A 14,625-nucleotide genomic window follows, 5' to 3' on the forward strand; every position below is an offset into this window, starting at 1 on the left:
CATTCTATAGGGTCAAGTAAGAAAGTCAATAGTAAAATTATTATTGTATCTCCTTGTTTACTATCTTTTATATTTTAGGTGAGATTACATTACTCTTCAGTTACCAGATTGCTGCAGATATTTAAACTAATCCTTTCAAAAAATGTGAGTTAGCTTCTTTTGTACAAATTATCAGGGAAGAGGTGCAAAATAACTGTCATACCAGGCTTCTAGAAAGACAGGGAGTTCATTTAGTTCAAGAATTTGAGCTAGATGCTGCCACTGGAACAAGGAGCAGAGAACAGTTAGGATTTCCATGTGCTGTTTGACTGAAATGTTTTTTGAAGTAAATGTTAAAGCTCAGTCATACATCAGAGCATACTCCTATTGTGGTGACTGGGAAGACATATTTCTCAGCTTCATTTTCTGAACTCAGTATAACAGTATAACATTTGTGTGTTTTAAAATGTCATGGTAACTCATTTTATTTTCTCCAAAAGCTACCATCGATAGCAGAGGTGGAACACCTTTAATAAATTTATTGCCAGATGTATCTGACTGGCCTGTAGCAACAACCAACTGGGAATCTTCCTATGGTAAGATGATGTGTGTTTTATTTCCTTTTCAGTTAAAGTCTCTAATTGATTGTACTTTTCATTGCTTATCAAAAATAGAGACTGAGTGTACCTTTCATTTGCTTAGGTACTGCTTGGACAGCTGAGACAGCTATTGCACAGCTGAACTCCAGATATGGAAAAAAGGTCCTTATTAATTTTTTCGTTGGGACAGATGATAAAAATTCCACAGCACATATCATTCATGTAAGTCTCCCTGGGTGACACTGCCTTCTTGATCATAAAAGTGCAGCAAAATAACTAGAAGCATAGACATAGATGTTAATCAGGAGAAGCATTAGTGATTTGGATTTTACCAGAGTAAGTTGTAGATAATTCTGAATCTATGTAGTTTTCAATTATCAGTTTCACAGTGCACTGTCCATTCTCAGAGTAAATATCTCTATTCTGTACACTTATACACTTAGATGAGAATAACAGAGACATACATAGACATACAGACACAATTTATGTGTACACTGGACAGAAGAGAGACATGATCTACTTGCCTATAAATACAAGCAAATAAATAAACACGATTTCCTTACTATGTATTTCAGGCAGAAAGCTCTGTCACTGAAATACCAGGCTATGGTCCCAGTGGCAGAAAGGCCACACTGGGGGCTGTGTTTTCAAAAGGTATTAAGATACCAAAGTACTAACTGAACCTGCAGTCAGGTGGCACAGGTAAGAAAGTGGCTGTGGACATTTGCATAAGGATTATGCCTGTAAATGCATGATGATCCCTGGAAACGGAAATTCCAGTGGAAGACAGAGTTACATATGGTGAATCCTTGCCAGCTACTCCTGAGATGCAACAGTTACAAGAGCAAAGGTCGGATCTTTCTTATCAGTGGGGTAGATAGATCTTTGACTACTTTGCATGTACAAATTTCAAAGATACGGTAACTGCCTTCCTTGCCTGTGTACTGTTTTGTCTTCTGTACATACCCTGCTTCACACTGGTTATGTGCAGGATACATCATTCAGCAACAGGAAAAAAAAAAAGAGACTAAAAAGAAAGACAAAAAGTGTAAGGAGAGTGAAAAGAATTAAAGGTGGGCAACAGGATGAGAGAAGCACCATCAACCTGTAATTGACAAAAAGCACAATGCGACACCATTTTATGCACTTTTCAATTTTCATTTCAATTTACAGATCGATCAGCCTGGGCTTGGACTGCCTTCTCGGGACTACTATGAATGCACTGGTGCATACAGAGAGGTAAGATGAAGCTGACAGATTGTTGACTACATTTCAGAAGTTTTAGGCTGTATTTTTAAGGCAGACATATTCTCAAGAGTGGGGATAAACAAAAAGCAGGAACAGTCCTTCCCCAAAGAGACTCCAGTGCTACCCCTAGGAGACATAACTGGGAGAACTGGGGAAACTGGAATTGGAAGGTAATAATGACAAACATTTAAACAAGGTTGAAAGCAGCATGTGTGACAGAGTGGAGAAAGAAATTCTAACATAGGTAAGTAAGCATAAAGGCAAGAGGGCCAAAAGGTAAATTAAAAGGATAAAGAGAAATGAGATTATGGCAAGTAGAAATAAGCTAGCTAAGAATGGGAGTGTAACAAGTGTCCTGAAGTTGAGGTGTTATAATATTATGCTATAAATGTTAGTGACAATAACATGCTGTAAATATTAGTGACCTAGTTTAATTTTCCTAGCAGCATTAGAAGCCAAGGGGTTTTTGCTTAGGCTCCAGTTGCTGGTATGTAGTAGTTGGCTCTGCACTGGATGAGAAGACTGCACGTTCCTCCAGAATCACTGCATGGTGGACATCGCAACCTGTCCCCCTTCCTGCATTGCTCTCCCTTCTCTTCCATTCCTCTTGTAATCACTGAATATATATGTGGACAAAAAGTAGTAGCTTTTCCATGCAATTCCTGTAAGATTATGAAGGTCAGAACAGGAACAGCTCCTTGACCTCTTTTAGAACCTTCTGGAAGAAAATAAACATGAAACAATTTAGCTTCTGCCAGGCTCCACAGCTCAGTCAAAAGGTAATGTGTGTTAAGATGTGAGTGCTTATGGATCACCCCTGTTCTGTCACTACAAACAGCAACTGTGTATCCCCCATTTCTAATCCTGGATGTGCTGGAGGACTGAAGTATATGTATTTGCTGAAGTCATGTAGCTGAAGCTGCCACCACAGTAACATTTAATTAGCCAGTTTTCTTCTGTGTAATTAAATGAAGAAGTGATGAGAAAGCATGCAAAACATTTTAGGTTTGTAAGTATTTTGTTGACATGCTAATAGTTAATACTCTAATACTGATTACATTTAATTACAGATCATATGCTAGTAAAGAGGAGGAAGTATTTCACAAAAAACCAACCAAATTTATCTCTAAAGGGCAGATTCGTAATATTCTTAAAAGCATGCATACTTCACACAAGAGACGTTCTTCCTCTCAATCCCTGCACTCTGACAGCACCCCTTCTTGGCTCTGTTTCCTACTGTCTCATTCTACTCTTTGAGCTGTACGCAGAAAACAAGATACCTGCCTCCTGCACTTTAAACTCTGGCTTTGTCAGGACTTCCCACCACAAAGCTACAAGGCAATCTGTGAACAAGCTATTTTAAAAATCTTTTCCTAAGATTTCTTTTTCTCCTCCTCTCATACAGGAGTTATGCTGATGTGTAAGTTCCCACTAAAATATCTGAGAGTATTTGCACAGTCCAGCTGAAAAAAACAAGCTGACTTGTTTGTTACCTGACCAGACAATGTTCTGCACTTGAGGCCAAAAATAATAGTCCATTGATTGGTACCTGAAGATCTCTTTTGACTTACTAGTTTGGAGTAATGTCCGTATTGCATTTTTATGAATTGTATTTGGATATTTTAAAATGGTATTAACAAGCTTGGAATGCACTCTCTTTTCTGACTTGTAGTTGTCAGTGGTTTCATGGGCTTTCCTCTTTCTGGTAAAATAATCCTGATCAGAAAGAGCAAGAGTTCAGTCCTTCAGGGTGCTGTGAGCCTCATGGCTTTTTGAAGTCTGCTGTCGGTACTCTTCATGAGCTGCTTAGAGTTTCCCAGCACACAACCTGTTGCATCATGGCACTTCTGTCAGGGAGGGGAGGCTGACAGCAGATGGATGGCAAGGAAGGTTCTTATCAGAATGGATGTACGAACATAGCATGCATTATAGGGGTACATCCTACTGCTTTAGAAGCTGAACATACCAAAATATTTCTATTAATAAAGTTGATGACATGCACACCTTACTGATCCTAGGTTTTAGCACTTTCAGTAGATTATGCTATTTAGGATAAAATAGATTTATTGTTAGATTGCTAATCTAATATGTATTTTTATTTGCATTTAAAAAGCATGTTGAAAACAGTATTTGACATAAAAATGAGTGTGGCTTATCAAAGACGTATTAGAATGATATTAAATTCCATTAAATGTAATGAGATCTGTAGATATTTGACAGCATAGCATTTAAGAGAATGTGCTTCCATATTTACATTCTTATCCTTGGTGAATTCTTTTATGTTAAATATAATGTATACTATATTGTCTCTAGTGTTATCCAGCTATACCAAATTTAGATACAGCAACAGGATTTCTAAGTGTTCCAAGAAGCAACAGAGGAGGTACACTGCTTCTGACAGTAATTTTCCCACAATGCTAATTCAACACAGTCCATCAGAATTTCTCTCAGTTTTATGTTTCTGGGAACACTGCTCTTTGGAAGTGGTATTTTTGGAAGTTGTAATTAAAGAGAGCTGGAAAAAACACGGGTGATGGTTTAAATATGGACATACAAATGTCTCATTTTAAGTTATGAAAACAGTGCAGTAGTTGAGAGTGTTTAGCTTTGAACAGTGCTATAAATTGTACAGCAATTTTACGTAAGGGAATTTTTGAAGTTCATTTCTATTTGTGATCTAACAGTTTTTCAGAATGAATTACCATTAAACTGTTTGAGAAAGAGAGGAAAAATTGTAGTTCATAAAAATGGAGATGAAATCTAATCAAGGTATGCTATACTTTGAAGTGGTTTGTCTTCAAAAGGCTTGTATTTTTTCCTGCAGGCATGTTCCGCCTATGTTGATTTCATGATTTCTGTAACTAAACTAGTCCTACAAGAAAGAAATATTTCTTTTGATGAGACTGATATTTCTGAACAAATGAAAAGAGTTATGGACCTGGAGAAAGAGATTGCCAATGTAAGAAAAACATTTTTAAAGTTTCCTTTAAATAACTGACTTTTTCTTAATACCTAAGAAAGCTCACTGTAAACTGTTCAGTTACTTGCTAATGTTATTTTCTGGGACCAAAAATGTATGGGGCCTGGAGCACCTACGAGGAATGCGTAACAAGACAGACATGCCTTCTATGAGCAAGGGAAAATATGTGAGTTAGCTGTTTTCCATATAGCCAATTGTTTTATCCTAATCTGTTCACAGAAGCCCTTCAAGAAAAGAAAAAGCAAGAGAGAGACAGACTTGGCTTCTGTTTAGTCTGTTTTAGAAAGTGAGTTTTGGGAGATGCTTTCAGGCCTCTTCTCCCTTTGTCCTGTTTTCCCCGTGGGCTGTTTGGTTATGAAAGCAGAAGATTCCTAACCCTTGGCTCGCCATGCAACACAAAGTAATGTTTGTCCTGCACAAGCTGCTCCACAATGCTGATTGTTCCAAGTGCGTTTTTAATCAAACACTGTTCTCCATGAAAGTATGGGTTGAAGAAATAGCTGGAATTTGAACTTGCGTGGAGAAAAACAAATAGAAATTCAAGCATTCATGACCAAAAATGTGGCTTATAATTACTGTTTCAGAAGGAGCTGAAGCTGAGGATGACCGCAAAACACACTAAGTGCAAATTTTCTAGCTTCAGCTATTTTTGAAGTTACACTTAGAGTAAGGGCATGAGTTTGGTGGAAGAAGATCTTCCTCCCCCATTTGTATAAGGTAAAACCACCTGATTTTGTTTTTCTTCACATTTTCCTGAGAAACACACCTCTGGGCTTAGATCAGAGATGGAATATTATTACAAGAAAAGGAGTTAACTGGAGAAAGATTTAAAGGGGTATGCAAAAGGAAACCACAACTGAAAGGTCTCCACAGCAGTTGCTGCTGATACGGAGTACAGTTGGTAGTAGGTAAGCTGCTATTTTCTCAGGTTTTAACCTTTTTCATTGAAAACTCAGCACCAGCCTGAATGTCACTGGAAGAGAGCTGGCACTGTGCTCTTGGGAATTTGTTTAAGAAAGCACAGAAAAAAACCTACCTATGGCACACTAGATTAGGAAAGAGGAAGCGGAAGAAAAACTTTATTTTTAGAAAAGGATGGAGACAGATAAAATCAGGCTTGGCATGACTGATTTTTCAAAACAGTTTAAATGAGTAAAGTCTATGATTCTCACTCCTGAGTCATTTAAGAGTACTTGAGGCAGTAGTCATGGAGGTTCTCCCATGAATTACTCTCATGTATCACAGTATCACTCTTCTCCTGTAGTTGTTGCTGTACCTGCATTTTCTCTCTTTGCCATGTAAACAGTGGAGGTTAAGAGGGGGAAAGAGTATGAGGGGTGCAAGTGCTGATGATGTTACAAGGTACTTCTGCATGATCATAAAGGTACAAAAAACAATAAAGGAACGCACTTCAGAAACCTGCAGAAGCATCCTAGCAAGGGACACACTTTCCTGCTTAAGGAAAAGAACCTAAAGATATCCAAGAGAGTACTCACAGACCAAGGGAATAGTTAACATTAGGTGCTGATTTTGTCTCCTCTCAGTCTACTCTGTCTCCACCTTAGTTCCAGAGATCTCCCTGTGACGCTGCGTAGAGATGCCAGTGATTAACTTGCCTCATAAAGCAGCACCAGCCTCAGGTCTCTGGCGTCAGGCAGTTTTACTATCTGTAAGAAATGGCCCTAATACATTAGGTGTTAACATATGCATGTTTTTAACACACTGGTGTAAACCCACATTGCCTAGACTAATAAAAAGGTCATTTATGACTCCCGTTCTAGAAAGTGGTTCCAGAAAGAACATATCAGAGAGCACCTGCATCCTGATGAGAACGCTCACACTGCATTCAATTGGACTTAATGATCTTAGAGGTGTTCTCCAACCTAACTGATTCTGTAATTCTGTAATTCCTACCGCTGCACACTGGTCTCCTTCACTCAATAAATACATCTCTTTTGTTCCTTTCTTGCAAGATTTTGCACTTCATCTCACGAATATCATTCTTACATTGAGTGTTATCCACTGAGAACAGTTTCTGCTCAGTGCTTTGAGTGTTGTGGGTCTAAATTCCATGAATGTTCCTGCACAGCCTGAGCTGTTGATGTTCTAATGCAAAATAAATCCAAAAAGTAAAGCTCCATTGTACTGCCACAAATTTAGTTCATTTAATCTGTCCTTTTATACAATTTTTACCTATAAAATGCTGTCCATATTTACATAGATACTTTAAGTTACTTTTAAGGTACTTTTAAGGAACTTAAGGCATTTTTAAGGTACTTTACAGTTAATGCAAATTTACAGTAATGTATTCAGCCAGAAATACTTGTTTTCTTTCTTTTTACTTCCACCTGCCAAAATTCATTTGAATTTACTCAATGTACTCAGCCATCTTCTCATTATTATCTCTGATAGGCAACAACAAAGTCTGAAGACAGGAATGATCCACTTCTGCTGTACAATAAAATGACCTTGGCACAACTCCAAAACAATTTCTCCTTGGAAATCAATCATAAAGTGAGTGATCAATAATCTGTTATTTAACCTCTAATTTCTGACTGATGAATTGAACAGTGAAGCCTGACAGTTTTTTATTTTAAAGACATTTCTTTCCTGAGTTGAGACATATTTGAAATTAACAGGATCCCTGACATGTACACTGTCTTACCTAAACCCCTGATGACATTAAACTGTATTTAAAACACTGTGCTTCTGTTCCCACTGTTTCTCCTAACTTGAAGGCAAATTTTGCCCTTTGCTTCAACATTAAAAGACAGAAAAGGACAAAGGAGAAAAAAAAAATAAAAATAAATCATGAGTTTGATTTACCCTCAGGGATTCAGGATGGTAGATCTTACAAAACTGGCACATACAGAACCCCTGCTGGAAACCAGGAGAGTATTCTTTGCAGAGTACAAATGAATTCCCTTCCTACAATTACCACAGCAGCTCCAGAGGGCCTGGTATGAAAGTTAAGACTGTAGTCACTGATTGATCTAAATATTTTGTATTGTGACTATTCAGGCCCTCTCTGTTTATCCAGAGCTGCACATTCAGAACAAAAAGTCCTGTTTTCCCAAAGCAAGCACAAAGGGGCCCAGGAAGTCATGGCTATGAATCAGGAAAATCCTCCCCATTCCTCCCACTGTAGCTCCCCCAGGCAGAGATTCAGCTCCACCTTTCCTCTTACCCCGAGCCACCCGCTGTTTGTGCAGTATAACCTTTAATTCATGGTACCACAAAGTCCAGCTAAAGAACAGCCAAAGATCTGATAACACAGGTGTGTCTTCTCAGTAACATTACATCTCACTAGACATGTATATTTTCTATCATAAATGACTTCTGTGATAGGACAATGGGGAGTGCTTTACTGAGTGAGAGTAGATTTTGATATTAGGAAGAAATTCTTTCCTGTGAGGGTGGTGAGACACTGGCACAGGTTACCAGAGAAGCTGTGGCTGCCCCATGCCTGGCAGTGTTCAAGGCCAGGTTGGACAGGGCTTTGAGCAACCTTGTCTCCTGGAAGGTGTCCCTGCTCATGGCAGGAAGGCTGGAACTATATGGTCTTTAAGGTCCCTCCCAACCCAAACCATTCCATGATTCTGTGTTTCTACTTCAGTCCCTTGCACAACTGGCAAATAGGTTAACTAATGTGTCACATGGAAGCACTGTCATCTAATAGGCAGGAGTGCATTACTGGGTCTTTTGAGGTCAGTAAGGTACTATGAAATATTATTATTCCTACCACAGTTTCATAATAACTGCTGTTTTAATTGAGTTTAAATTCTTCAAGTTTAAATTATGTGACAGTTCATTTCTGCCTAGCTTAATTTGTTTCATAATCTACTTTCTCTCCAGGTCTCAGCTGAACAGCTACCATTATAGTAATGTCAGAAACTAATTTCTCTTGTCACAGAATGGTATTGCCCTGTTTATTTTTAGCTCCTGGGGGGTGCTGCAGATCAGCAATAATCATCTGCTCTAAATTTATCCAAAACCACTCAAAAGACACATGATGGAAGTTGGTAGCATTGGTGTAATGGTCTAAGGATAGAACAGCAATTATCCCTAAGATTAGCTTGAAGTTTGCTGCTTCACTTTCAGACCTCAAGTGATTCTAGTCCTGAAAGCTTATCCACTTTCCTCAGCTGCAGCAGTCTGTCTGATGAAAAATGTTGCCTCCTTCAATAAAACTTTCCTCTTAAAAGATACAGACTGGGAAAAACGAGCGTGATTCTGTATTCTCCAGTCCATCCTTTTACCCATCTGCTGTCTGAGGCACATGGGATCGATAACCAAAGACTTCTGAAAGAGACATTATTTTTCTTATCAGCAAACAAGTAGGAGTTTCTGGTAGAGAGTGCCCACACACTCAATGCTAGATGGACACTACAGAATGAAAAAGAAATGAATTTTCATAGGTCATGAAAGTTATGTGAGCCTCTTGCAAAGGTCAATACCAGCACAAAGAAAATAGGGGATTAGGACCATAGAGGCAGAAAACTAACAAGAACCCTAACCCTTGTCTGGGATTTGTCTGTCAGAGCATACTGCAGGCTGACCCACTATTGAATCAGCTCCTTCTCCAGTATCTAGTACTGTGGCATGCAGAGGAACATTCGTTATAGACAGTGGATTTCGCGTGTCTGATTTAAAGCCTATTAAAATAAATCCTTTTGTGGACTTCAGTATACTTTTGAACAAGTCCTTCCCATATGCTTCAGAATGGATTGTCAAGTATGCCACGAATCTTATTGTCCCACAGAGACATACTGTACTGAGAATGGGGCTGTCAGTCATGCTTTGATTTAAAAGTTCTTAGCCAAATACAGCAAAAAGGCAACTGGAAATTTTACTTAAAATACCATTTCTGCTTTTCCAGACCATAAAGAAAGGGTCATAATATTTTTAAATAATGAGGTTGAAATAAAAGCATTGTCTCAATCCTTTCTACTAAATAACACCCTATTTCTAATGCCATTTTAGAGCGCAGAGGGTATAAATTAGCTCAATTATGATTACTCCATTTTCAGGTAGCAAAGCTATTAGGAAAACTAAAGGCAGAGCATTTTTGTTATGCAAACATACTTAAACTGAGAAAAAACCTCACAGCTAAATGCTGGGGGTTTTGTGATTTAACCATGTAATAATGCATATTGATTTTCTAGGTATTCAACTGGTCAAAATTCATAAATGATATAATGTCAACTGTACAAATTAACGTTGAGAACACCGAACATGTCATTGTTTATGATCCAGAATACCTTATCAAGCTGAAGTCTGTTCTTAATAAATATACTCCCAGGTAGGTATGTTAGGCATTTCTGTAATTTGCATTTTATTTCTAGTAAACTTAAAAAGCCTAAAAGCATTACCAGCTTATTACTGGTGCTTTTTTAAACAGAGACCTTCAAAATTACATGGTCTGGCGATTCATAATGGATCTTGTCAACAGCCTAAGCCGTAACTACAAAGACACAAGGAATGCTTTCCGTAAGGTGAGGAAATCAATCTCACTTTAAGTTGTAAAGATGACTTTTGTGAACCACAAAACTTAATGTATTTTGAATTTTGCATGGAAAAGCTAGATGTGTTTAGATCTTTAGATGAAGATTTATTTCAAGCAAAAAGCCGCTATGTTCCCTACAACGTTGTAGTTGAGAATTTATGTCCCATGAGAACAGGGGGTGTAATTTCACATGCACCAGCCCTGTACATGTACAAATCCAGAGTAATTCACTTTAATAGTGTGTTATTTTTACTAATTAAGCAGGTAAGCTTGTGCTGCTGTAGAAAGCACCACTCCATTTTTTCTTGTGTACCTCTGGTGACACTAGGCTTAGTTAAAAGAGGCTAGCTCGGCGTTCCTGTGAAAGGCAGTCCAGGTCTGGGGCCACTCCACCATGGTCGCAAGTAGCCCTCTACCCAAATCATGCAGCGACCAGTGAACTATGATTGACTAAAATGAGCGCCAGCAGCACTAAGTGACCTACCAGAATCTTCATTGCATAGTCATTCTAAATTAGGTATAATTTTAATTAAGATCAGTACTGCTAATGTTTATTACTGTTTTTTCTTTAGGTTCTGGGGGAGAGGGGTTCTATTTGCTTTTCCTATGCAAGCTTTCGCTGTACAAGCAAATGCCTACTGATGCACCCTGTTTGTATGCAGGGAGTATCTAAGAAAGAAACAGATTAAGGATGAACAGATTTTCTAGTCTATCCGGCTATTTGTCATTAATGACTTACAAAAAGTTCCAACATCACAGACAGGGGACACGCCTGTGCTGTGTTGTACAGGTAACACACAAAATGGTCTTTTACAAAAGACCATTTGTGTGACTTAATGCTTTAGAGTGAAAAGAAACAGTATTTTCCTAGCAATTCAGGTCAAGGTGTAGCAGTTACAGAGCTTTTAACAGCAAGAGTGATTGGTTTGTACTTCTGAAGAGATCAGTAGCTGCTTCATTATGGAATATAAACTTCATTACAGAATGGGATTTCAGAGTTGCCCTCTAATGACACTGCTATATTCCTTGAATTCAGGTGCCATACCATTATATTATCCACTCAGCTTCATCATGTATTTATATGTTAGCATGACAAAATCCTTGCATACCTTGTAGCAGCATCACATAGAGTAAATGAGCTTCTACTTTGTAAGCTCCCAAAGGTGAGAGGCTCTGACAGAAGCAACTAGTTGCGTAGAAAACACAATCTTACCTCTGCAGAAATGAATTTGCTGCATAAGCACAAAGGCCCTGTCAGAGCTAGAACTGCAATACAGTTCCCTGTAACAGTGAAAGCTTTTTGTCGGAGTATTTCTCTTTAACCTCCCCCATTCTTAGCTTTTTGAGTAGTCTTCTTCTTTCTACCTTTCCTGTTTTGAAAGGATAAACAGTATTGCTAATGATTCTCTTTATTTCCTCAGCTTGTGACGTGTTCCCATTACAAAGGGAGTCCACCTACCTGTCATAAATGTGAATTAAATGCATGCATTTAGGGTCACCTAGGCTCCTCTGAAACACACGTGTGCCAGTCAGTCCCCATTCTCCTTCACCTGATGCGGGTCCAGATGTCACCGTTTTATTTAATGTTGATGTTTCACAGGCGCTGTATGGCACAACATCAGAAACTGCTGCTTGGCGTCGTTGCGCAAACTATGTCAATGGCAACATGGAGAATGCAGTGGGACGATTATACGTAGAGGAAGCATTTGCTGGAGACAGTAAACATGTGGTAAAGCTTTTAGCAAACATAGTCTGTGTGCCATCTAAGCATCACTTAATTGTCACTTTCTGTGCAGTTCTTTACATAGCTTTAGTTACATGTTTTATTAAGCTTTTTTATATAGCAGGTCACTCCTGCATTACATGTCTTGAGCTGGACTGCTATCAAAGCAACTGACCACAGCATGAAGCGACACATGAAATACAATGATTACATGTTTGCACTTGGAGAGGGAAAAGCATCTCCCTGCTCCACTTGCTCTCGGCCAGCTGCAGCCTAAAGAACCACTGGCACATTAGCGCTGGACCATGCACAAGCTAATAATACACACACCTAAGAAGCAGCACTTACTGAAATGAACAGTCCCTGCTTGTTCTTTGAGTCTGATGCTAGTTCACATCCTGCCAACACTGGACCAGGGAAAATTGGTTATGTCTGTTTATCTTCAGTCACACAGGAAATTGCTGAAAGTTATTCTGAAGTTAAGCCTTGGTTGACTCTTTATCACTCCTACTGAAATCCACGCTTAAGATACACCATTTTTTGTAGTCACCATATACACAATAATTGGATCAGATGCACAACACCCAGTGGATGGATATCTGTCAAATTTTTTGTAACCTGAATAAATTACACTGCCCTGGGAGTTTGTGCCCATTCCCTTTGCTCCCACAGGCCAGACTAAACATGCTACTGAGTTTACTGAGTGCTAGGAGCTCCAGGTTTTGAGTATGGCCCATAACAGCACAAGCTCAAGCAGCTAGTGCAGGAAAAACAAGTCTGTAATAAACGAACTAAGACTTTGGAAAAAAAAATGGATCATTATATGCGGATTTGTAACATTCTGATGTTTTTTCCAAGGTCGAGGAAATGATTGCAGGTATACGTGATGTTTTTATAAAAACCTTAGATGAGCTCACCTGGATGGATGCAGAAACCAAAACCAAAGCAGAACAAAAAGTAAGTTCAATCTTAAATATTGGTAATGTTGGCTATCAAACTGAGGTGTGGGTTAGAAAACTTTGTTCAGGACTTCAAACTGTCAGAATTTGGGAACATTTAAATAAATTATTTCACTCCAATGTAGATGAGGGAGTTAAGTCTGGATACAGACCCAAACTGAGATAAACGCTACACATTTGTGGAAACTTGTGTGTCTTCCTATAAAGTACTAAAATTAAAAACCACCCAGATATTAATTTTATTTCTACTGTAGATGCTGTCAAATATTTCAGGATTTCAGCTACTTTTTAAACCACCCTTTCAACTCAAAAGTGTAGCTGAAGTATGTTTTACTGTCCTGTAAACAATTCTAAGTTCCCTTATAAAGTAAGGAACAAAACATACTTTCTAGAAGTTTCCATTGTTATAATTTATTGTAAACTTTACAGTGCTTTCAATGAGTAAAAAAATGTTAATTAAGCATAGGTTTTGTTTACATTCTGAGGTTTCTGCAGTTGTGTCCGTATTGCATTTATTATATAATTTATGATGATTTAAAAATCTGGCTGTATTTGCTATGGATATTGAATTATCTTGTCCCTAGGCAAGAGCAATTAGAGAGAGGATTGGTTATCCCGATGAGATCGTGACTGATGATGATAAGCTGAACAGCGAGTACCAGGAGGTAAGTATCCACAATGAGCAATATAATTAGAAAAGGCTCTTAAGAGAAAAAATTGTGTATTTGCCTTCTTAGCCAAGCTGAGCCACCTGCATCTGTACAGAGCAACTCTATCCTGTGCTCCTCTGCACAGGTGTAAATAAGGATGTAATAACAGCCAGTGTGGTGCAGCTGATCCAGTGCAGATGCTGGTATTTGACAATGTTTCAAAGGAATGAACAAATTTTAGAGGAATGATGCTAGAATAAAACATGAAGCCAATGGTGGTCTAGCCAGTATTTATAAATCTGCCACCAACTGATGGAACACTAGTTGAAGTGGATGCAAGTACACATAATTTAGGAACTGTGCCTATTTATCCATGACTTGGAATCAGTCCCTGAAGTACAACATTGGATGACCTGTGTAATTTAAACTGCATGTGAGGTTTTTCACTGCAAAATGTAACCTCAGTGTTCTTTTACCTCCCACGTTCATTTGTAAGAGTAACTCCATTAATGTGTCTAGTATGTATGTATCTTTGTGCAGAGTAGGTCTTACAAGTCCAAGTTTTAACTTTGAACACTACAGACATATAAACAAAGTATATTTTCTTAAACACCATTTGAGCCTCATTCGTGTGATCTTTCTAAGGCAGAGTTGCAGCTTGCCAAGCTGGTACCTAATGATTTCAAGCTCCCAGAGGTTAGGGTCAAACCAGCAAATAAATGCTGAACTCTACTCAATATACATATATAAAGAGGGAATAAAGATCTTTGGAAAAAATGATGCAGCTGCTAACATATACCTAGCTACAATATCAACTCTGATGTAGCAGAGCACTTCCAACTAAGTTCAAGCTGTAGATCAAAAATTACTCAAAAACATGTTGCTTAGCTCATTATGCTTAAGACTAGATTTTTCCAGATCCACGTGTCTTTCATTGCAAATCAGCAACACCACCTCTGAGTACTTTTCCCTTTCTTTTTA

General features: G+C 38.4%; 1 protein-coding gene across 2 annotated transcripts in view; it reads left to right on the plus strand.

Annotated features, from left to right (window-relative positions):
• MME (membrane metalloendopeptidase) overlaps positions 1-14,625 on the plus strand; it is a 45,285-nt gene that overhangs the window by 12,026 nt on the left and 18,634 nt on the right. For both annotated transcript variants that reach the window (XM_062603431.1, XM_062603432.1), the window contains exons 6-15: positions 480-575; positions 682-800; positions 1,752-1,817; positions 4,651-4,785; positions 7,219-7,320; positions 9,972-10,108; positions 10,208-10,301; positions 11,913-12,041; positions 12,894-12,992; positions 13,579-13,659. In XM_062603431.1, the coding sequence (XP_062459415.1) occupies positions 480-575; positions 682-800; positions 1,752-1,817; positions 4,651-4,785; positions 7,219-7,320; positions 9,972-10,108; positions 10,208-10,301; positions 11,913-12,041; positions 12,894-12,992; positions 13,579-13,659 (1,058 nt within the window). The remainder of the gene's footprint in view (positions 1-479; positions 576-681; positions 801-1,751; positions 1,818-4,650; positions 4,786-7,218; positions 7,321-9,971; positions 10,109-10,207; positions 10,302-11,912; positions 12,042-12,893; positions 12,993-13,578; positions 13,660-14,625) is intronic.

This window comes from Pezoporus occidentalis, unplaced genomic scaffold (assembly GCF_034315485.1).
Source record: "Pezoporus occidentalis ecotype Australia unplaced genomic scaffold, CSIRO_AGI_Poc_V1 ctg8, whole genome shotgun sequence".
Taxonomy (NCBI): domain Eukaryota; kingdom Metazoa; phylum Chordata; class Aves; order Psittaciformes; family Psittacidae; genus Pezoporus; species Pezoporus occidentalis.